This window comes from Brachionichthys hirsutus, chromosome 3 (genome assembly GCF_040956055.1).
Source record: "Brachionichthys hirsutus isolate HB-005 chromosome 3, CSIRO-AGI_Bhir_v1, whole genome shotgun sequence".
NCBI lineage: Eukaryota > Metazoa > Chordata > Actinopteri > Lophiiformes > Brachionichthyidae > Brachionichthys > Brachionichthys hirsutus.
Genome location: NC_090899.1, coordinates 12987737 through 13011230, shown reverse-complemented (window position 1 = coordinate 13011230; position 23494 = coordinate 12987737). Strand labels below are relative to the sequence as shown.

The 23494-nt window shown below is 43.5% G+C and overlaps 2 protein-coding genes across 2 annotated transcripts in view; both read left to right on the top strand.

Moving 5' to 3' along the window:
• Nucleotides 1-3042, top strand: part of rspo2 (R-spondin 2) — a 42784-nt gene extending 39742 nt beyond the window's left edge. Inside the window, exon 5 of the mRNA XM_068760512.1 lies at nt 2984-3042. Within this exon, the coding sequence (XP_068616613.1) occupies nt 2984-3042 (59 nt within the window). The remainder of the gene's footprint in view (nt 1-2983) is intronic.
• A 485-nt stretch (nt 3043-3527) lies between these two features.
• On the top strand, nt 3528-21548 carry macf1b (microtubule actin crosslinking factor 1b). The gene is made up of 38 exons (XM_068760511.1): nt 3528-4181; nt 4525-4698; nt 5309-5475; nt 5556-5715; nt 5800-5884; nt 5975-6213; nt 6970-7089; nt 7230-7337; nt 7460-7678; nt 8021-8224; nt 8314-8545; nt 8603-8859; nt 8974-9096; nt 9172-9273; nt 9439-9540; nt 9633-9797; nt 9955-10110; nt 10482-10679; nt 12736-12864; nt 12972-13142; nt 13233-13388; nt 13833-14039; nt 14125-14244; nt 14323-14492; nt 14590-14749; nt 14992-15186; nt 15406-15531; nt 16510-16653; nt 16803-16991; nt 17428-17542; nt 17643-17809; nt 17927-18089; nt 18300-18454; nt 18570-18644; nt 18752-18869; nt 18957-19096; nt 19520-19640; nt 21481-21548. The coding sequence occupies exons 1-38, from the start codon at nt 3528-3530 to the stop codon at nt 21546-21548; spliced, it is 6354 nt and encodes a 2117-aa protein (XP_068616612.1).
• Nucleotides 21549-23494: the final 1946 nt, after the last annotated feature.

Genomic DNA, 23494 nt, shown 5'->3' with positions numbered 1-23494 from the left:
CTTCCCCCCTTCGCTCCTTCCTTTTTGAATGGTGATTGAGCGCCGGCCGGATTCCTTCACGCATGCTGCTTGGCTTGCTTCAGGGTAAGTGTGATTCACCTACGCTTCAAACCGCCATAACCACCACGATGTGGGCTCAGGGAGAGTTTAGTTTTGGACTTTGCTGGCCAGTGACCGAAGGGGTCATGTGCCAGTGAGGGTAGGAGTTGTGACTGGGGGGGGGGGGGGGTTGTGCAAAGTGCAGGTGAAGCAGACAGTTAAATAATCCATATGCACGGACGGGTCGTTCTGATGTAAGTATGTTGGATTTGTTTGTTTAAAGCTTAAAGCTTTCTTATCGGCTTTGAGTTCCTTCACAATTCCGATCAAAATTCTCAGCGTGTCCATTTGAGGAGCTGAGCCAAGAATATTGCTGACAGCTGCTTCCTTACAGTAGCTATGGGGTGCATATTCATTGAGACGAACATATAACCTTGTACAATGTCCACCCCACAGTGTTATGAGTCTCATGGGTGAATGCACAGCTGCCATCCTTGATCAGAGGACACTACCGTGATTACTACCTCAGGACTTCCCTCAACAGAGGAAGTCACACAGCAGTGACGCAACAATAATGGGGCTCTATTGTTGTGATTGATGATCATTGTCCTCCTGCTAATAAAACACAACCATATAGAGCTTCTCGGTGCATTTAATGGGATGATGCAATCCTGATGTTGACCATTAGCCCGCATGTGTACCGGTAGTTTTTTCTTTGCTTTGCAAGGTATTCTAATTTTATTATACAGGAAAACTGAACCTGAAGCATTTACCTTTACCAATAACGATATTAGAATTGTTTTTCGTCTGCATTTCACCATACTGTGGGGGGGGGGGGGGGGCGCATGTACTATGCTCGTAATTAGATTCATCAGTAAATGGACTGCAGTCATGTATCATAAATCTATCTTGAAAGCAGAGGAAGGGCTTGAATGATGGGGCCATTGCAAAATAGGCTAAGTGATGGGCTGCCTAGGTCATTTGCAATATGGGTTAAAAGGTGGAGTAGCTCTCTGGATCCCTTTGGAGTAGTATTATTCCTGCGCTTGAAAGCAAGAGGTGAATACAGGTGGAGGCTTGAGGCATTTTAAAAGGGTTTCCCTGCCCTGCTTTGATCATACACTCATGAATGTCATGCTATTGTTACCTGCTTTCAAAAGAGGACTGAAGAACCCAATGAAATAGTTTGAATATTTTCTTTTCCAGTATATTATATCAGTACGAGTGTCTCATTCCCTCGGTCTAATATGTAAAAAAAAGCGATAATAGCATCTCTCTGGTTGTACAACACGTGTACGCTAATGGGATCAAAGCAGTTTATCCCTGCATGCACAAGTGGGAGAACACTAGAGAGGAAGCAGTCTAAATTCACAAACGACCACACTTGCGGTGCAGTAAGCAGACACGGCACGCCCTCTCTCTAGGATTGTTAACCTATGTGAGCACAGCCAGGCACTCTCTCTGCCCTCCCCAGGAGACCGCTGGGCCCTGATCTGAGCTAACTAGGTAATCATTGATCGAGAACCTCAGGCTTTGTTTGGGCACCGCACTCTGATCTCAGTGTGTTGTCCCCTGTGGATCCCCCCCTGACTGCATCACCTGCTTTGCAGACACATGCGTGATGCAAGTGTAACTAGCGTTCCTAAACTGCATGGAGGCACCGAATTAAACTAGGTCATATTTAGAATGCTATTTAGTTAAAGGCTGTGTTATGTTTTAATTTTACATATCTCTGCCAATGAAATTACCTTTTCACTGCTTTGGCTGGCCAGTTAGTTGGATCGTTTCTCAGCAGGATCAAACAAAATCTACCAAACATATTTCCATGAAACTGGGTGGAAGGATGACGTCCGACAAATTTTTGAATTTGTATGTGCATCTGGAAAAAAGGTCAATACTTTTTTATTTTGACTAAGACTCTGGATCAGGCAAAAATAAACAGACCTTGTGCATGGTTATGTGGCCTTAGCAAAGGTATGTGGTAGATATATTATCTTCTTCTAACCACTGCTAGACACAAAAGAGCAGCATATTCAGCAAATATTTGTCTGGCGACAGCAGACATGGAGGCACTTTTTGTGGTCTGAGGACTTCATGCAATTGACACGTAAAATGGTTCAACAGTTGATCAATTATTATATTCACAACGTGGGGAAAAAAATCAAGTTTTAATACAGGCAATCAGAAGGAGTGTTTCAAAATTACTGAAGCACAATACATGATAAGGCTATGATTTTAATTCCATCGCATGTAAGTAACATGTAACTGCATGCATACTGTCCTATAATTGCTTCACTCAGCAGTATCAAGCCAGAAAATATCAATAAAAATCAGTATCAGGAGTTTGTGTAGTCAACATCCCAATTTCCCTTTGGTGACCCAAACCAACTTGCCCCCACAGGTCTTTAGTTACCCAGCATGACCTGATTTGACCTGTGTAATTCTGAATGAGGGGGACGACCTGGCCTCGAGAGGAACCCTCCCTGTGATCCACTCATGGGCTCACCTCAGCTACTCTAGCCCAACATAATTAAAGTCACCTTTAACCTTTCTGTCTAAACAATGGAGGGCACTGAGCTGACAGGAAGCAGGCAGGCGGACACAGTTTCAAATTGTCACTGCTAAAGGGGGTCTTTCCACTAATATAGATGTTGTTGGCCAAGAAATGTGTTCATGAAATCACTGTTCAAGTAAAACCTGCAGTGGCAAAAGTTTTAAACAAGCTCCTTTTTGGTGAGCAGTGTAAAAACCTTTTGTTTTTTATATATATAGTTCAACATAATTTTCTGCTGCACATGAAGGCATGCTTTCAATTGTTGAATGGCTTCCCAACAAATTCCCCTACTGCCCCAATGCTACTCTATATTCTTATTGTCACCTCATGGAAGAATGAGACAATGCATGCGTTTTTATGGCTGTCATATCTAATCTGATCTCTAACCAGTTTCCCAGGACCAGGTCCAGTTTGGGTTCAGGAACAGACTGGCTGTTTGCCACTGGTAATCGTTGCCAGGCGCAACAGTGGGATCTGTTACAAGCCTGTCACATTGATTTCTAAGACTAGAATATTTTAGTTGGTGCATGGTGTGCGATAGATGGGGGGAGTATGTGTGTATGTTGTCTGAAGGAAGACAAAGGATAAGGAATAACCAGGCGGACTATGTCTGTGGATTTCCCTCTGGTGTTTCAGTGCCATGAAAAGGGCAGCATTGGCCCCAGAATCCAGTGAATAAATTATGTGTTCGACTGGTTTCAGCCCGTCTCACACCAGGTTTTGGAAAAATAAATGTATTTCTGATTTTGTTTTCGAAGGACAGCAGTGGCATTGTTTTTTCTTTCTTTCTTGGTTTACGCGATAAGCACTTGTTAACTGCACGATGACCCAGCGCATCCCTTGTCTTATTTTAGGTAGCTGAAGGATCTTCCGCATGCATGGCCGAGGGGCCTTACATCGCCTATTTCCCCACTAGCCTCTGGGCTGAAGGATCATGGGTAACCTCGTCAGCCGGCCCAGCTGCTTGGGCCAGAAGTCCAAGCATGTTAGGTCAGATGAAGACTTCTTGAAAGAGTGCTATCAACGAAGAAAAGAGAGACATCCCCCCGAGCAATGTGGCGAGACCAAGCAAGATGTGGCTGTCAAAGACAAAACGCAGGGGGACACTAAAGAGGAAAAAGACTTGGACAGCATCAAGGAGGCACAAGAAATCGATCATGAGAGAGAGGAGAGGGTTCACACTCCAATTTCAGACAAACTTCTCCGCAGCTCTCCTGCCTCCACAATCAAGAGCACCAGTACTCTGGATAACGCTTGGCACAGCAGCCCTTCACCAATAAAAACACCTAGAAATGGGACGCTCTCAAGGAGAACAGTGCCCCCAGAGTTTACCAGATCCCCTCTGGCTCACTTGGACAAGAATGCCGGAGAGAGGAGGGCTAGTTTCCAAGGAAGAGACTCTCGAGAAGGGAGCCCCTGGTCCTGGAAGACTCTGGCATCACGAGAGGTCACAGAGGTGACGGAAGTCACTGAGACTGTCGTAACTGAAATTGTGGAGGTGACTGAGTATCCAACTGGACAAAAAGGAGACCCCATCGTCACCAGAACTGTTCGAGTCCTGAATGGCGCTGCTGAGGAACTTGCCGAGGTTGCTAAAACTCCAACTTTCCAACACAACTGCTCTTCTCATTTTTAGGCCTCATAATTATATTTTGTATCAAAGCACTTTTTGTCTCCATGGCATTGAGCTGGATGTTTTTAAAACATTGCTTTATCAATTGAAACTGCATGCAGACTGCTTTATTTTTCAGCTCCAAAGTGATGGGCACTCAAGCTCAGACCAGGACTCAACTTTGGATAAATGGAGGGTATTATTTTTAATCCATAAATCTTTTCTGCTTGTGTTTCAATTGGAGTCATCAAACTGCAATTTTTTTTGTTTTCATTCATTCATGCTTAAAGTAATGCTTTGATATGGTTTTTTTCTAAAGGGAAATAGACCTCCTGCCCTGGCTCTGAGAGATGGGTCGACAGATTCAGAGATATTTCTCCAGAACCTGGAAGCTTTGCTCACGTGGGTCTGTGAGATAGAGGAGCTCACAGGCAATCAGAAGCCCCCATCATCAGAGGTCAAAGTGGTGAAAGCACAGCTTCAAGAGCAAAAGGTCTGTAATGTCCAACGGAATCACTTCATTTCTTGTACTAGGAACATTTTTCAGGTACTATAGCCAGGGAGGTTGGAGGTCTCAAGGAAAGAAAGGTACACCAAGGCCATGGGATCAATGCTCACCTTCTTCCTTCATAACATAAATTCGGTTCTGTTCAGTGGTGAACGAGGTGGGTGTCATCAATAGCCACAATGGGTACAAATGCCTTTGGAAATTTCTTGGGGAAATTTGGGGGAAAGAAAGCAGGGAGGTTTCTCACTGTTCAGCTTCAATCACACCCTTTGTGAGCTCTTTGGATGAGGTGAAACCTGCCCGGCTCTTAACAATGTAGGCTTGACATATGAGACACGGCTTGGTGAGACAAAAAAACAAAAACCAAGAACAAGGCCCTTCGTAAATGCCCATTCTTATTGCCAGCAATGTAATTTCAAATAAATCTCAAATGTGTGGCCTGCACTAATGATGCAAGTTTATTGAAGGATTTATGCTAGGGTCTAGAAATCTCCTGACCTTTTTCTTGAAGTTTTTGTTCTTCTAAAAAAGCTGATAAAATATGATAAACTCATTAATTCATTTTGTGAAGCTCACTTTGTCCTTTCTTTCACAGCTCTTGCAGCGCCTCCTCACAGACCGAAGGCATAGCATGGATTCCGTGATACTAGAGGGCCCTCGGCTGGTGGAGGCCCAGCCAGGAGACGAGGGAGAGAGAGCAAAGGACAAGCTCTCTGCTCTCAAACAGAAGTGGGAGGCCTTACAGCTCCAGGCAGAGCAACGGTCGGCCACTTTCTCCAGCGATACCTCACTTTCGTTTTGCATGACACAAACCTTACAAATCAACATTTTGTTGCTGACAGGAGAACAAGTTTGGAGCACATTCTGCCCAGGGCCCAGCTATTCCAGGAAGGAGTAGACAGCTTGCAGCAATGGCTCATATCAGTGGAACAGACTTTAGCTGAACTACGAAATGCAGAGCGAGTGATGCTGCATCTGTCAAAGGCCACAGATCGGGCCAAGGTTAGTGAAATGAATCTGCATCACACTGTTTGTTTTATATTCTGCATTTTCCTTAATTTTCTTTTCTCTCTCTTTTTCTATTAGGCTGTTGTCAAAGAGATCCAAGTCAAATCTGCTGATCTAGGGAAAATACAAAAGTCAGGCCATGATCTGATGGAAGCAACTTCAGGTAATGCTCACTTCATGTGGTCCATGATTGTATAAGAATGTTATTCTTGCCCTGTGACTGCCGAGGCTCAGACCGTGTCTTTTGTTTCAGTGGATGAAGTCCAGCAGGTACAGGAGCGGATGGATGCGCTGCGGATCCGCTGCTCAGTGCTGAGTCTCAGCAGTCTGGATGTGCTGCAGAGGCTGGAGCAAGCCCGTGAGGCTTCCAGTCGCTGTACCTCCAGCCAGGAGGATCTCCACCTGTGGTTGGGCCGCATTGAGAGAGAACTCCTGGGGGCAGCAGGAGCTCAGACTGGTGATGCAGTACTATGTGCTGCTGAGAGACGGAGGGTAATGCTGCCACACAATCCAGGCATCAACCAGACAGATGTTTTAATTTAAAATGCTTATGCTTTTCAATACAAAGTAGGTTAACCTAATATGAAATAATTGAAGAAACACATAATGCTCCTGCATCTTCTCATTTAAAAAATAAACTTTGCTTTACTACACTGGTCTAGATTCTCATTTGTCAGGTCATGATAATCATTGACCGTTGAATCTGAATCTGGACTGGAAACCTGAACATATATCACCTTCACTTTTAAAAGATTCAACTTTCAAGGATTGCCTCAATACAAAAAAAGTCATACATTAGTGAACATTAAAAATGTTGTAAATATTAACTTCCTGTGAAATATTTATAACTTTCCTGGAATTCTTCAATCTAGCTAATTTTAATTTATTGTGTAGATTAAATTTTTTGTTTGACAAGCACATCAGAATACATTTCAAGTATACGAATTAATCTTAATATACTGTAATTATTTATTTCCATGTTTGTTAATTTTACATATTGTACACATTTTGCATTTTTTTTAAATTCTGTATTTCCTGTTCTCAGATTAAATGATAGTTTTCATTTATTTATGTTTGTGTTCAAGTACTGTCTTTGAACAGTAATTCATAATTACATTATTTTTAGTAATTTTTAATCCTAGTTCTTTATACTCCAGAATAACACTATGATTTATTTAGTGTTTGATTTAAAAGTATTCAGTTCTGCTGTTTTTAATGCTATACTAACACACAACATGTCGCCTTCAGCTTGAACAGGCAGTAATGAAGGAGACGTCTTGGTTCCGAGACACAGGCCTGAATCTGGACAACCTGAAAACTATTAGTCTGGACCCAGAGCTCATAGCAGAACAACTTCATGAGCAGAAGGTCAGGAAACCACACGGCGACAACGGCATAACCAAATAATTAGCATTTACCCTCCCAATAACAATAATCATTATATATATATATACGTGTGTGTGTGTGTGTGTGTTTGCATTTGTCTTTTCGTCATGTTCTCTGACCAGATTTTGGCAGTAGAGATCCTCCAACACCGGTTCAACATTGAGAAGATGGTGAAGATTGCTGAAATCCTGCTGACGTACAGTGATGAAGAGGAAGCAGACAGTTTACAGGTGCACTCCACATCGCTGACAATGCAAACCAAAGCAACGCATGTAATTTACAATCAAAAGTACTTTCAAGGTTTTCTCATGTCTTATACGTCCTTTATTTTTGTTGTCACCTCGCGATGCAGACACCACTGGAGGATTTACAGGAGCGCTGCAACACCACTGCAGCCACCAATTCCCATGTCGTCCTGCAGTTTGAGCACGCCCAGTCGCTTCTTCTCCAGTTCTCAGAGGGCTTCGCCGAGGTTTCACCCTGGCTCGACCAAACTCAAGCCATCATTCGCCAGCTCTCTCTGGGCATCATTAGCTATGAGGCATTTCGGGGACAGCAGGACCTCTTGCAGGTATAAGAAGAAAAGAAAAACTGCCTCTCCACTTTTGATTGCCTTTCTCTTCTTTTCTTAAACCGTTTACCCTTCACAGTCTGCCACTACTGTCTTCTGGGTAAATGAGGTGTTCAGTTCTAGTCCAAGTATCTTAACTAAAGTACTTCCTGAAAGGCTTGCCTTTCCAACAGTAAGATATAATAGACTATTATTCTGATAAGAATAATAAGAAATTATATTAGATATACTAATGAGCAATTTATAGAAGATATTTCTTCTAACCCTGCCTAAATAAATTTGAGAACAATGCTAAAATCACCTTCTTAAACATTAAAATTTGGCCCTCTCTCTTTTGCGCAGGGACTGAGAGAGTCTATAGCAGAGCACCGTCCCTTGATTGCACGTTTATGCGCTTTAGCGAAACGTTTGGCGGAACTGAACCCCGTTCGAGGGGAGGAGTTCTGTCGAAAAGCTTCAGAGGCCGAGGAGCAACACGAGGCCATCAGAGACCAGGTCAGACAGACTGCAAAGCTCCTGGAAGAGTCCCTGCCTCGATTCACACAGGTTAGAAGATCAGAAGCTCGAATAAACAGCTGCACACACATATACAAATACGAACAAGCACAAAATGTTATGCTCTCTTTCAATGACAGCTGAATGAAAGGATGACTCTCATCAGAGAGAGCCTCGACCGCCTGCGCAGTCGCATGCAGACTCCCTGCTTGCTTCAAGGCCTCACCCCAAGGATCCAGGAGCGGTTGCAGGATAACAAGCACGCCCTGGCTGAGCTGTCCAAGCTGGAGCTGGGCCTTAGCACTGTCAAGACACAGGCGGACGAGCTGCTGGCTAGCACCCAGGCAGCGGGTGGTGGATCCGTCGGTACAGGTAATGTGATGCTTGTGTAGAACCTCCTCATACACATGGTGATACAATTTGCTGTAGAAATAAGGCCAAAATACTTCAACATAATAGCGATCCAGGAGGGAGTATCCAGCCTCTGCCAGATGTGGGATGAGATGCACACTCAGGCCCAGGAGAGGGAAAGCTGGTTGCTCCAGCTCCTAGATCTGTCTTTGAAGTTCTGGAGCGATGTCAGTGATGTCACAGCTGCTCTCGGTGAAGCTCAGCAGGCCGTTGTGGATCTCAACGTTTGTCGGACAGACTCTGAAACGATCCGCCAGAGCCTTGAAACCATGCAGGTTCGTCTGGAAGTGCTTGAATGGATTCATGCAATCCGAAATCCACTCTGTTATATACCGTACCGTACTTAAGCCAACATGCGGCGTGTTGTTTTCCATCCTTTCAACTCACAGACTCTCAGAGAGGACATTGACAGTTTACAGGGCGATCTGGACACCCTTGGAGTGTTGGGAATGGATCTGATGTCTGCGTGTGGCGATACAGACAAGCCAGATGTTACAAAGAGCCTCGATGAAGTAAGAAGTCCATCTCGAGAAAATCATGGTGCTGCGTCAACTAATTTAAAGCTGTACTTCTTTGCCGTCTTAAAGCTGTACTCCACATGGAACAACCTGAGCAAACTGTGGAATGGATGTCAAAAGAAGCTGGAAGATTCTTTGCAGATTGCGCTACATTATCAAGACACAATGCAGGTGAGTGGGCACATGAGTATACAGTACTTGTATTAATCATATACTGTGTAGGATTGTATGTTTTACTGAGATAACATTTATATTGTGTTAAGGCATTAAGGCAATACCAAAAACCCTAATAGTGATTAATATAACTCATGTATACTCTTATTATCTTGCCCAAAGGGCCTTTTCGAGTGGTTGAAGTCAGCTGAACTGAGGTCTACTGAAGAGTTCATGGTAGGAACTGACCTGGAATCAGTCAAAGAGCAGCTTTGCCATCTTAAGGTGGGTTTGCACACGTGTGTGTGTGTGTGTGTGTCAAATATACAAGTCACGGTTAATTTATAATTCCAAGCTGTTTTCTTTATGTCCTTCAGGAGTTTAAGAGAGAGCTTTACCAGAAGAAAATAGAGATAGAGAGCCTGAATCATCGCTTCGTTTGCTGGCTCCCTCCAGGCTCGGAGCGTCCGGGCTCCGTCTCACCGCTCTGTGACTTCAGACAGCGCTGGGACAACTTGGAGTCAGAGACGGTCGAAAGACAGGTGGGAATATTCAGATATAATTATGTACTATGATTTTTACCCGAATTTTGTAATCCACAAAATTGAATACTTACAACGAGTAGATGCTACCTCCTATTTATTAGCTGGTAAACAAATACAATGTACTTTTATTTTATTTTTTCTGCTCTGCCTCCAGCATCAACTGGAGTGTGCTCTGCTGGGTCTGGGTCAGTTCCAAAACACTCTGGATGAGCTGCACACATGGCTTTCCAGGACTGCTGAACAGCTGCAGGGCAGCCAGCCAATCAGCATTGACCTGCAGGCCTGTGAAATAGAGCTGGCCAAACACAAGGTTGGTGATGGCCTATAATATACTTTCCAAAATAAACCCTTCAATATGCATATGCCTGTACAGTCAGCTAGCCTGTAGTCTAATGGAGCTCCTTTAAAGTTTGGCCTCTGTAACTCTTTACTCTTTATCTCAGAGATGAAGCTGAGAACTCGAATGCCTTGAATGAACAACAGACTTCTGTTTCTTATAAAAGTCACCACCGTGTCTGTAATTGTCTGTCATTTGCATTCGACTCCCGATAAACATTGCTGGAGTTGTCTGGCCAGGATGCGTAGCTTTCTTTTAACACGGATCAGACCAGGAAATGCTCAAATTACAGTTAATTATACCGTGAAAAAGCCGTGACCTGTAATTGTTTTCTTTCCCCCAAGGTCTTGCGTAATGATGTCATGTCCCACGTTCGCACTATGGAGTCCCTGAACCAGGCGAGCAGAGGGCTGCTGGAGGTTGGGTCCAGAGACAGCCCTCATGGTCTTCAGTCTCGGCTGGAGGAGCTGAATGAAAGCTGGGAGTGTGTCCGCTGTGAGACGGAAAGCAGGCAGCTGGAATTAGAGAGCAGGCTGAGTCAGGTGACTAGAGAACATCTGACTCAATAGATACAAATGTGTATATACCGTATTTTTTGGATTATACGTCGCTCCGGATTGTAGGTCGCACCAGCCAAAAAATGCATAATTAAGAAGAAAAAAACATATATAGGTCGCACTGGAGGATAAGTCGCATTTTTGGGGAAAATTTATTTGATAAAATCTAACACCAAACAACATATAGCACAAAGAACATGCTAACACGTTTACCAAAATATCAGGTTTTATTCAGAATCACGAAATCCAAGGAAATCTTCATCCTCGGTGTCACTTTTGAACAACTCCCCCAACTCGGCAGGTAGACAAGACGCCGCTTCCTCTTCTACATCAGACTCGTCGTCAGTTGCAGTTCCAATTATTCCAGCCTTTCTGAATCCCGACAGGATGGTTGCGGTTGTCACTGAAGCCCATGCTTTGTCGATCCATTCAATGACTTCCAGGAAAGTTGCATGGCGCATTCTCCCGGTTGCCGTGAAGCTGTGCTCTCCATCCGTCATCCACTGCTCCCACAGGTTACGCAAAACTGACTTAAAGCTCCTATTCACGGAGATATCAAGTGGCTGGAGTATTTTGGTTAAGCCTCCAGGGATGATGGCAGGTATGGAGTTGAAAAGTTTTAATTTATTTTTTAACTGTGGTGTGATGTGCGCTCTCATGCTATCCATCACAAGCAGAGCTTTGCGTGCTCTAAAGAAGCCATCCGGTCGCTTATTGTAGCACTTTGTAAGCCACAAGTTCATCATTTCTTGATCAATCCACCCTTTCTCGTTCACGGCGACTTCAACTGAGGAGGATTGGATTTTTGGCATGGTTTTTCGTTTGAAAATGACCATCGGTGGCAGTTTTGATCCGTCTCCACAACATGCCAGCACCACTGTGAAGTGTGATCTCTCATGACCAGTTGTAACGATATTCACACTTTTTTGCCCTTTCTCTGCAACACTTCGGCCCATGGGGATGTCAAAAGTGAGGGGGACCTCGTCCATGTTAATAATATGATCCGGTGTCACGTTGTGATCACTTACATGCTTTTCAATGAACGCGCGGAAACTGTCAACCTTGGCTTGGAAGTCCGCTGGCAGTTTTTGGGACAGTGTCGTCCTAGCTCTGATAGAGAGGCGTTTGCGCTGCATGAAGCGGTAACACCAAGAAGGTCCTCCCGCAAAGCCGTTTATATTCACCTCCTTGGCAACCACCTGGGCGCGGAGACGCAACTGCACCGTTGACAAACCTCTTCCAGAAGCACGTTGTTCAAGCACCCATGCGTGAACTCGTTCCTCCAACTGTGGCCACCTAGCTTGTCGCCCGCGATTAGCTTTCTTTGTTTTCTTCATTTCAGTAAGCATAACCTCCGCTTTTCGCCAGTCCCTTACAAGTTTTTCGCTCACTCCAAACTTTCTTTCTGCTGCTCGATTGCCGTTTTCGGCTCCATATTTCACTATCTGAAGCTTGTAAGCAGCGGAATATGACTTTCTTTTCGGCGCCATTTTCAATCAGCCCTTCTAATTGGTGTTTTTAGATAACAGGTGTGACAGATAACTATGAACCTCCAGAAACCGCGACAGATTCTGACGGGTCACAGAGTTCCCTGTAACACCTGTTATAGAAATGTGTAGGCTACTGTCTCTGCGCTCACAGATTTTGTAAAAAAAAACATATATAAGTCGCTCCGATTTATAAGTCGCACCCCCGACCAAACTATGACAAAAACCGCGACTTATAATCCGGAAAATACGGTATATAAGTCGCTCCGATTTATAAGTCGCACCCCCGACCAAACTATGACAAAAACCGCGACTTATAATCCGGAAAATACGGTATATATATATATATATATATATATATATTGTGTAGAGTATTGGAATTTTCTCACCCGTACAGCATCAGTATGTAAACTTGAGTATACAAGCATTAAATAAAAGTTGTGTGGGTCTGAGTGTGTGTATACAGCACATGCTCTCTATATATCTGAGGTTGTAGCGCACTGACAAACACATCATCATAGAAGTCTCGTGATTCATTTGTTGTTTTGATGCAGGTGCACGACGTCACAATGGAGATTCAGGATCTCCTGCAGTGGTTGGAGAACACAGACTTGAGACTATCGTCCTCTAAAACTATGTGTGGCACGCCAGACTCGGCCAGTGAAAGGCTCAGTGTGCACCTGGTAAAGAGGCCGTTCCTCTCTGACTAGGAAATTAAGCTTGCAATCTACTGAAAAAATATTTATTGCATTAAACTGACCCTCTTTTGTCTTTCTCATCCACAAAAAAGGAGCTGTGCAATGAGATGGAGTCAAAGTTCCATGCCTACACAGATGTGAAGAAGGCCATCCACAGAATGCTGGAGCGCAACAATGTTGTCCGTGGATCGAGCACAGAGCACAGCGCGTCTATTCTTGAACAGAAATGGATGTCTGTCTGCAGCAGAGTCCAGGAGAGAAAGGTTACTTAGCTCCATAAGTGTGCCACCCTTGGTTTGGGTTCTCTTTAATCGACTTCATGGTTGTATCTGAGTGTTGCACTGTTCACACAGGCAAACCTGATAGAAGGACTTGGTCTGGCCAAGGAGTTCCACAGTAATGTCCAGGATCTGCTCCTGAAGATGAGCAAATGTGAAGCATCGATTGAGCGTCTTGCTGCTCCCAGCTTTGTCCTGGACACAGTTTGTAGTCAGCTGCAGGATCACAGGGTAAGTCCTTTAATATACCCGCTGCACACTAGATCGCTCTGCTCCACCTTTGAGAACATGTATTTGTGCTTTCGAGTTCTTTCGGATTATGGAATTCTCCAAAGAAGTAAATTCAAAAACTGTATTTTAATTTTCTTTTTTAACTGCGCTGAGATCTGCTAATTTTAGTTTTTTTGGAGTTCAACATTTTTAAACTACCCCCCTGAAAACAAAAAACTGGGGAGCATCCGGTCAAGAGCTCTAAGAGATGATGTCTTTGTTAACGTTTGTGAACGATGCTGTTCTCCTCTATAAATGCACATATTTTCTTTTTTAAATTTGACCATCTTGTATATTGTGACTGTTTTGTATTGATGTGTCTTGATGTACGAAAAGTGCTCCATGTATAATATTTAATGATTAGTATTATTCTTTTGGTTGATGACATACTTTTTTTCTGTGCAGACGCTGGTGGATGAGGTGAAAGGCCATGGTGAGAAGAAGCGTGCGGTGGAGCACACAGGCTGCAGACTCGCCGAGCTGAGCAGGAAGGACGACTGTGATGTCATTCATAACTTAATCATGACCGTCCAGGATCGCTACAAAAAGCTACAGCAGCGCACGTCAGACAGAGGCAAGATGCTGGAGGAGGTCAAGAAGAATGCCAAGCAGGTATGTTTCTGTGCACCTTTACATGCATGACTCTTACTTTTCTTTTTGCCGAGCAACATGCGTGTCTTAATTGCTCATGCTTCAGTTCACTGAATCATGGCGCCTGCTAGTGGACTGGATGGCAGAGGTAGAACAGAAGTTGGACACACATAAAGAAATTGCTGCATCTCACGAGGACACCAAACAACAGCTGACTGAACAGAAGGTGCAGCAGACGCCGCGATCAATAACAGAGTGGTTTATGTGCTGCCAGGTTTCACTGATCATTTAACTTTGCAATTAGGAGTTCCAGAAACTGCTGAGATCAAAGAGACCCATGTACGAAGCTACGTCAAAGAACGGGCGGAGCCTGCATGAAAGAGCTGAAACCGGCCATGACAGGCAGCACCTGGAGAATCTGCTGGCTGAACTCAAAGACTCGTGGGACACAATCAACGGCAAGTCTATGGAGAGGTAGGATACGCATTCAAATGTATTCTCAGCATCAATGAATAAATAAAAAAATCCTGATCTTGGAAATGTGCCCAAACATCTGGTTTGTCTCTCTCAGGCAGCATCGGCTGGAGGAAGCGCTGCTGTTCTCTGGGAGATTCACTGATGCTCTGCAGGCGCTGAACGACTGGCTGTACAGAGCAGAGCCACAACTAGCTGAGGATGCTCCTGTTGGTGGAGACAAAGACATGGTGCACAACCTGGTAGACAAACACAAGGTACAATGCCTAAACCACAGTAACATGGTAGAAAGGCAGGATTCAGTCTGGCCAGTAGAGGTCAGTAGAGGTCAGGCTGGGATGGACCTGCAGTAGATTTTGATTCTACTGTGTTTCCGGTAGTTCTTTCTTGATTTTTATCTTGCTATATATTTTATTCTACATGGCATATTGTGTGCCAGTCCTTAACATTTCTGTCATATAGCAAACTTTCAGTTTATCTCCTTATGTGTTCCACGCAGGCCTTCCAAAGGGAGCTCGGGAAGCGAGCCGGCTGCATTAAGACCCTGAAGCGATCCGTGAGAGACCTGACCCGGAGTAGCTCAGCTGACGCCCACTGGCTGCAGGAGCAGATGGATGAGCTGGAGGGCCGATGGGAGGTTGTGTGCAAACTGTCAGTCCGCAAACAAGACAGACTGGAGGCTTCACTTCAGCAGGTAGAACTCTGACGATTAGATTAGCTTTTAATGCCAGACACAGCAGGAGAAAACACCCAAATCCAAATGACACATTTAGGTCATGGTTTAGATAATCTATACAAATTTATGATCATTATATATATATAGATTAGAAAGGTTTGTGAAGTACGTTTTGATTACATAATGTCATGGCGATACATAACCCTGCCGTCACCGGAAACCTTGTCTTTGCATCAGGCTGACAGGTTTGATGTCCACGTCCATTCCTTCATGGAACGCCTCGCTGAGGCAGAGAGGATGCTGAAATATGGCGTGATACCGGAGAAGGAGGCCGGCTTGCTTGCTTTCCACAAACAACACAAGGTCAGTACGCACTGATGCTGTCACTCCCTACAGGGACATAATACACATTGTCTGCATGCTTGTCTGCCTCCAGGCAGGTCAGAGTTCAGGTTGTTGTGTTGTGTTCAACCACAAACCTGATAAACACATTCATAATGAAGCCATTTTTATGTCATGCTCTGAAGGAATCCAGTCCGTGTTCTTTGTTAATGTCACTTATGTGTCAGTTGTCCAGTTTTCTAACGTATTGTTAATCTTTTTTTTATTAAGTTTTTTTATTTGGATTGTGTTACTGTTGTTTGCGTTTTCCATCATTATGTATTTTCTTCTGACCTGCCAGGGCCTACAGAGGGAAAATAGCCTTTGGCAAATTCTGGCATATTTATAAATATGTTCATTGATATGCACTGTCCTTTTTAAATAAATAAATAAGAAATACGACCAAATTGTTGTCCGAACCTAAGCTCGGCTGATCTGGACAGTTTTTGGCTGCCGGCTGACAAGGAGTTCCTCATTCTGGCAAACAAAGCTATTTCAGTTCTGTTTTGTTTCTCCACAACCGGTCTATGGAAAGTGGGCTTTTTTGTCTTTGCATCAGGCTGACAGGTTTGATGTCCACGTCCATTCCGAGGGAGAGAGAGAGAGAGAAAACGATCTCTGTGCGTGTTTTCCTTCAAGTCCTCAAAGGATATCAGTTTTATGTTCAACAAAACAGACCCTAGTTTCCCACTGACGGCTCTGAAGATTTATTTTATTTGTGTACGTAATCATGGTGTAAGCAGGATGCTGTCCTTCAGGGTGTCCATACTCAGAAATTAATTAACACTGTGAAAGAATCTGTCCTCATTCAGAAGATTCTGGCTTCTGCATCGGCATTAATGAGTGACAGACTGGGCTGGGAAATATTCTCCATGTAGAAAGTGAAATGCAGTAATGTGTCATTCTTTACACGTTTTACTGGTTGAAATACTGAATGCATCTGTTTTTCTGTCCCAAAAGGAGTCCATGTGTTTATTAAAGGATCAGGCCATGGAGCTACAGAATATCCACTGTCAGGGTGAGGAGATCCTGGCCTCCTGTCATCCCGACTCCATAATCACCATCAAATCTTGGATCAGTGTCACCAAGTCCCGCTTCGAGGAGGTGTGTTCCTTCATGATAATCAATGGATTCCTCTCTGGAGAGAAAATATATGATAAATAGCTGTTTATTTCTCAGTTGGGTAAATGAACATGTTTTATAGACAGAATAAGTGAAGTGACTGTCCTCCCTGGCTTTGTTTCCCGGGTCAGGTTCAGACCTGGGCTCAGCAGCAGGGTCAGAAGCTAGAGGCCACCTTGGCAGCTCTGGAGGCAGAGCGAGAGGAGGTCCAAAGGCTGCTGGACTGGATCTCCTCAGCGGAGGAATCCCTCAGCCTCAGGGAGCAAGAGCCTCCAGCTGAGAGCACAGAGCAGAACCAGGAGCGGATGGACCAGCACACAGTAGGACCTTTTTTTGTTCCCACATCCCAATTTTCTGTCTGTGTGGCCTTAAACATTTCTAAACAGAAACAATTAACAAACAGAACAAAACACAGACAGTATGACAAAGTTTCAAATGCTGTGAAGTCCAAATTAATTGAATCAACACAACTCTTTGTTCAGCACATTTTCTAGTAATCTCCTCGTTGGCACGCTCCTGTTCTTCTGCAGATGTTTTCTAGTGGCCTCCTGGTTATAAACGACCTCCAGTCTTTTTTCCCCTCTGCTTTTTAGTCAAATCCACGTACACTGTAACATCAACCAGATATGGTTTTGATGGCCTCCTAACTTTTTAAATCATAACCTGCTGAGGTGACAATGCAAAGCAGACAGGTTAACACTGACCACTAAGCAGCATCCTTGTTGAACCACGCCATCACTGATCCTCTCTCTGCAGACATTCATGGAGGAGTTGAGTAAAAAGCTTCCCGAGGTTGACAATGCCACAAAGTCCTGCAAGCACAAAAGCGTCCCAAAGCGGGCGGGGTCGCCCGGTAAACGGCCGCTCACAAGTAAGCCAGCACACAGGCGCTGCAGTTCCGAAAGGTCTCTCTGTGAATGCTTTAACGGAGCTGATTGCAGATCCGATCGTGTCGCTGTTTCTCCATCTAGAGAGGAGGAGCGCTCTGAAGCTGCAGCTTGCTGCGCCACTTCCCCTGGAGGGCCTTGACCCCCACACCCCAGAGCTCATTCAGATGGTCAGTCAGTGGCAGAAACTTTGGCTTCTGGCTATGGCGAGACAAAAACAGCTGGAGCAACACCATCAAGCACTCAGAGAGGTTATTCTTATTTTTAAAATTAACCCGTTTGAGTTTATAGGGGGGGCGGGGGGGATACAATCACCGCTCATTGTTATTGCTGACATGAATATTCCAGTATTTTTTTTTTGTTTTCAGATGGAAGAATTTGCTAACTTTGACTTTACCATTTGGCGAAAGCGTTACATGCAGTGGATAAGTCATTTGAAGTCACGTATCTTAGACGTGTTCCGCTGCATCGACCGGGACCAGGACGGACGCATCAGCCAGAAGGAGTTGATTGATTATGTTCTTGCCTCTAGTAAGATCAATTCATCATTTATCAGTTTGGCATTTCCGCCATCTCAACTGACTAATTACTGTTACACACATGTGACCTCGTTAAATCACCAAAATCAAGACGTTAAAAAGATTGATCATGCACTTATGTCTGCATTTCTTCCAGTATTTGCATTTTTTTAAATATATAATTAAAAACATACATTCAAGTTCACCTTGGCTCCTACTGCAGAATTTCCCACCAACTCTCTGGAGATGAACGCAGTGGCAAACATCTTCGACATGAACAGCGACGGCTTCATTGATTACTATGAGTTTGTGAGTGCGCTGCACCCCAGCAGAGACCCCTACAGGAAAGCGCTGGACGCAGATCAAATCAATGAAGAGGTGCCAAACAGCATGCGGATAAGAAAAAAACAAAGATCAAGTTTATTGTGATTTAATGGAGAGGAGGTGAAGATATATTGGGGGGCGCTCAGTCTCACTGCTTTGCCTTCTTCAGGTGAGTCGACAGGTATCGCAGTGTAACTGTCCCAAGAGGTTCCAAGTGGAGCAAATAAGTGCCAATAGATACAGGGTGAGTCCGATTTACAGCTTATATACAAAAGTTGTACCTGAGAATTGCAATGAGAAGATGCCGCCGCTTTCCAAAATTCCAATTCATATTCTGTCTGTGTGCCACAGTTTGGAGATTCCCAGCAGCTGCGGATGGTTCGCATCCTGCGCAGCACGTTGATGGTCAGGGTGGGCGGGGGCTGGACTGCTCTAGATGAGTTCCTGGTCAAGAATGACCCCTGCAGAGGTCAGCAACTGTTCAAATGCGTAATTGAATAAACAATCATTTTTGTTTATTCAATTCTGTCAAATGTTCCTACTGTGTCACTGACAGTGAAAGGCAGGACCAACCTGAAGATCAAGGAGAAGTACTTGACGGGCAGCGCCTCCAAAGGTTTGACTGTTAGCAGGTCAAACTCCAGCCTCAGCCTCTACAGCAGCGCCTCGGCGCCAACCAGCCCCATGACCCGCAAGGTAGGAAGGTGTAACTTGTTTATTTATGGCAATCCATTCATCTAGGTCACTACTAAAATTATAAAACATCAGAACATCCATTATCTAATTACTTTTAACCGTCATTGTCATTACCAAAAAAAACACATCATACAACCCCTGAGGAGATTTGAGGCCTCTCCTGACAAATTCACCACATTTAATTTTTCTGTCAGAAGTTTGTTTGCTTTTTTTACTTTTAATTTTTGAGTAAAGCACAACATACTATTCATCCGGTATGACTCTTCTGACTGCACAGATTCAGCTTAATAATTCGTTTTTATTGTTTTTCACTGAATTGTTTTAAATGTGCTTTTGAAAAGCTTAAAATGCTGCCTGCCTGTAGCAGCTGTTCACGTCTGTAATAACATATTTTTGCTGTATTTACCATGATGATTCTTTTAGGCATTACTCCGGAGAACTTTATCAGGCGACCGCTGCATTCGTCCCAGGAGCTCCATTGCTGCTTTGGGGTCTGATTCACAGTTCATCACACCAGGGGAGAATCATTTCCCGTCACCATCAGGTCAGTCAATCGACTTATAGACATGTGAAAAGAAATGTGCATTATCATTTATCCTAGAATTTGAATATTTAAATAAATGCTTATCATTAAATTATCTACGCTGTCTACTTTAATTCTTGTGCATCCTACAGATGAAGCTGAGCGGTTACCCACATGATTAATATTTGACCCTGAGCACCACGTGAATGCGGGAGATCAAACCCAAACACAGCATTGGAGGCCTTGAAATGGAGTGATAAGCAGAAGCATTTACGATAGAGGGGCTTAAAAACCTTCCATATGTCCCGTATGGAAAAGCCACCACTGACACAGACATACAATGAAGGCCAGCAGAAGTGATGCTGAAGGCTGGTTCACTTTGAGAGAGCTGTGTAAGGATCATGTCTTCTCCGGCTGGACATTCAGGAGGAGGCCAGTCCACATGCAAGAGAGATTTGTATTGTCCTAATTTGCATTCTATATATATATATGATTTTATATAGAGTAGGAATTGGACAAAGGTTCTGCATGAATGCTTATTGCATGATAGCCAGAGCCTCCTTTAATGTTTGTTGGTTTTACCAGTTTTCTTTTTTATTATTCTATTTTGGTTATGAAATTAGCCAAATCAGACCAGTACCAGAACCTGGGAATAATATTTTGTCATAAAAGTAATGCTCTGTGACTGGAACAGGAACACGTTTGTGCATATGTCCAAGTTAAGTTCAAAAATACAGAAACCAAAACAAAAATTTGAAGATTATAGTAAACTAACCTTGAAATTCTAATGTTATTTTTATGGTTGGCAGGGCCACACTGTTTTTGTCTTTTTTTTTTATATATTCTTTTTTTTTTAATGAATTTTTTATTGGTCTGTATTTAGGCATACTCGAAACACTGGACATTTTCTAATGGTCACTGCACTGAAGTACAAAAGGTCATTATTGATTTGTAGAGATTTATATCTCAGGGCTGGTTCTGCCTTTTGATGCGTGTGTTTCTATTGATCATTACTGTCTTTGTTGTCGTTGTTGTTGTTTTATCACTCCGTACATCCTGAGAAAGTTTTACGTGGCACATCTTTCCAAAAATGCACTTTCCGTGTCCAACTACTATAGATATGTGGAAAAATGACAGTTGTTGGAGAATCAAGTTTTCATGTTTCAGACCTCCAATTGAATATTACTCTGCATTCAAGAAATTTAAAGGACAGATTTCAAGGTTTTTGTTTCATGATCCTGAACATACCAGTAAGCATTATTCCCATGAGCAAAACAACTTTAGCTCAACTGTTCAATGTTGCACTGTGACTGGTCTTCATGTAGCAGCTGTTATTTCACAGCACGTCATCGAAGTTACCGTATGTCAGACTAAATGTGCGTTGTTTGTACTTGTTCCACCTGAGGTTGACAACATAAGATTACAAACCTAATTCCATTCGGACTATGCAGTTGTCAAAAGTAATTTCTAATCTCAAAAATGTTTTAAATACCTTTTTATTTCGGTTTCAATTAGTCAATATGTGAGTATTTTAAAAATGGATTCACTTTGATCCCTATGCACCCTAAATTTTCTGGACTGTAAATATTTCATACTCCCAGATCTCAAAGTCTAAATTAGAGATGCTGTAGATACGTGTCACTAATAATTTTTTTTGTCCACTTGCACAGATGAGAACTCTTTTTGTAATAACAATAAAACATATTTGCATTTTGATTGTTACCTTACTACAGAACTGCATTCATGTTGTTTTTCAAAATGCCAAAGAAAGCATTCGTTGAAAATGTTACCACATCGATTTGTGTATTTTCTTAAAGGTCCCATGAGGCTCATAATAATTCATCCATCCATCTTCTTGCAGAAAAGACCGCCTACAGCCGCTTGTCCGCCTTGCGGGTCACAAATGTCGCTGGACTCTATCCCAACTGACAAGACAGGCGAGAAGCAGGGTACACCCTGGACGTGCCGCCGAAGCATTGCGGGGCATGTTGTAGGTGGGAGGGAGAAATCCCACGCAGACTCGGGGAAAACATACAAACGCCACACAGAAAGGAATCGAACGCGGAACCTACTTGCTGTGAGGCAACAAGTACTACCCCCTGTGCGTGGAATTAATTTGGGGCAATTTTTCTACTCAACTTTTACATGTAACTTCAATACTTCTTGTCTTTTGGCTCAATTTCATTTTATTTTACAACAGAGAATATTTGTTGATTGTTTGAACAAAATAGAACTAGCTTCAGTTTTGATCCTTGAGGGACTCCTAATTCCGATACTCTACTTTTAGCATTGTTTACAGTTTCCATCCCCTGCGGCATAAAGACTAAGGATACATTTCAATTTTTGTTTGCTTCTTATTTAACAATGATTTCTCAGTGAAACAAATTCCATCTGTAAATCCCCAGCTCGGGCTGCCCTCCTTTCTAGGACCCTGCAGACTCGCGCCACAAGTGCGGTTTCAAAAAACACAGGTTTGTTTGTCTGGTCAAAGAGCCCAGCAGGTTTTCAGAATGAAAGCAGATAGCTGTACTTCTATAAACATCCTCCCTGTCTCTGGGTCACACGCGTGTTCTCTACATCCTGAAGTTCTTAAAGACTATCTAGTGACTGGACACCAGTGTTTTCATTCATTCGTTTGTCTTCTCGATTGTTTCACTCTCCAGTGGCTTGTCCGAATCCCTGTCAAGGGTTACGCTGGAGCCCAACTGACTACAGGACAGAGGCGGGGTAAACCCTGGACAAGTCCCCAGGTCATTGCGGAGCCATACAGAAAGAAGAACACACAGACACACACACACTCTACGGAGAATTTGGTGTGACTAGTTCACCTTAAAATATGTTTTTAGTGGCAAGAGAAAGCCGAAGAACCCGGAGAGAACCCATACACACATGGGGAGAACCAAAGACCATCTTGCTGTGAGGCAAAAGCGCTACCCACTGTACCACTGTACTTCCCACACCAGTGTCTTGTTCTCCCAAACTATGCACACCCACGATGCAGTAAAGCCTAAAAGTGCAAAAAGGCAAAGAGTTCATGATTGAATCTCACCCTGAAGCGTATATTTAACCTTATACAAGCATAGGTTTGGAGTGGCGACACGTCCGGAGTGTACCACGCCTCTCCCCTGTAGTCAGCTGAGATAGGCTCCAGCAACAACAGGACGCCTGGCTCTGCCCTTTGCTGTCACATGACAGGTTTAGGGATCCAGTTTAAGTACAAAACACATAACTCAGTGTGTCTCGTCTGGATACGCCACAGACGGAACCATCACAAGACCGCTGTGGTGCTCAGCGCAGGAACAGTGCTCAGATTCCAGTGTGCTGCCTTAGCCTCTCATCAGAGCGGACTCTGAGCGCCTCCATTCCCACCAGCAGGTAGGAGACAAAATGAATTGCATGAACATTGAATCGTATCTAACTTTGAGATTTTCTTTTTCAAATTGCACTTTGACAAAGTATGTGATTCCAAAGAGAGACAAACACACCAAACTCTCATCACTATATCTGTGTACAAGCCTTTTTCTGTGACATTTCCTCCTTCTGTGAGTGGTAACCTTGACAAAGGTATTGCTTTGACTATCTGTGGATGTTATTGTCTCGGAATCATGTGACCTTTGTAGAACATTCCGGATTATGCTTTGAGAATGTTTCAAATATTTTCTGTCTCTTTAGGTCGGTCTCACTGAATAAAACACAGTATATGAGATTAAACTTTTTTTTTACGATTACCAGGGCTCTAATTTAACCTGAAGAGATTGTACACACAACAATGCATATCTATTCATCCAAGTGTCAATACTTTTTAACTCAAAGCCAAAGGATGTCAACATAATACTGCCATAGGCAAAGTAAGATTCCATGATCTGGGGACCATG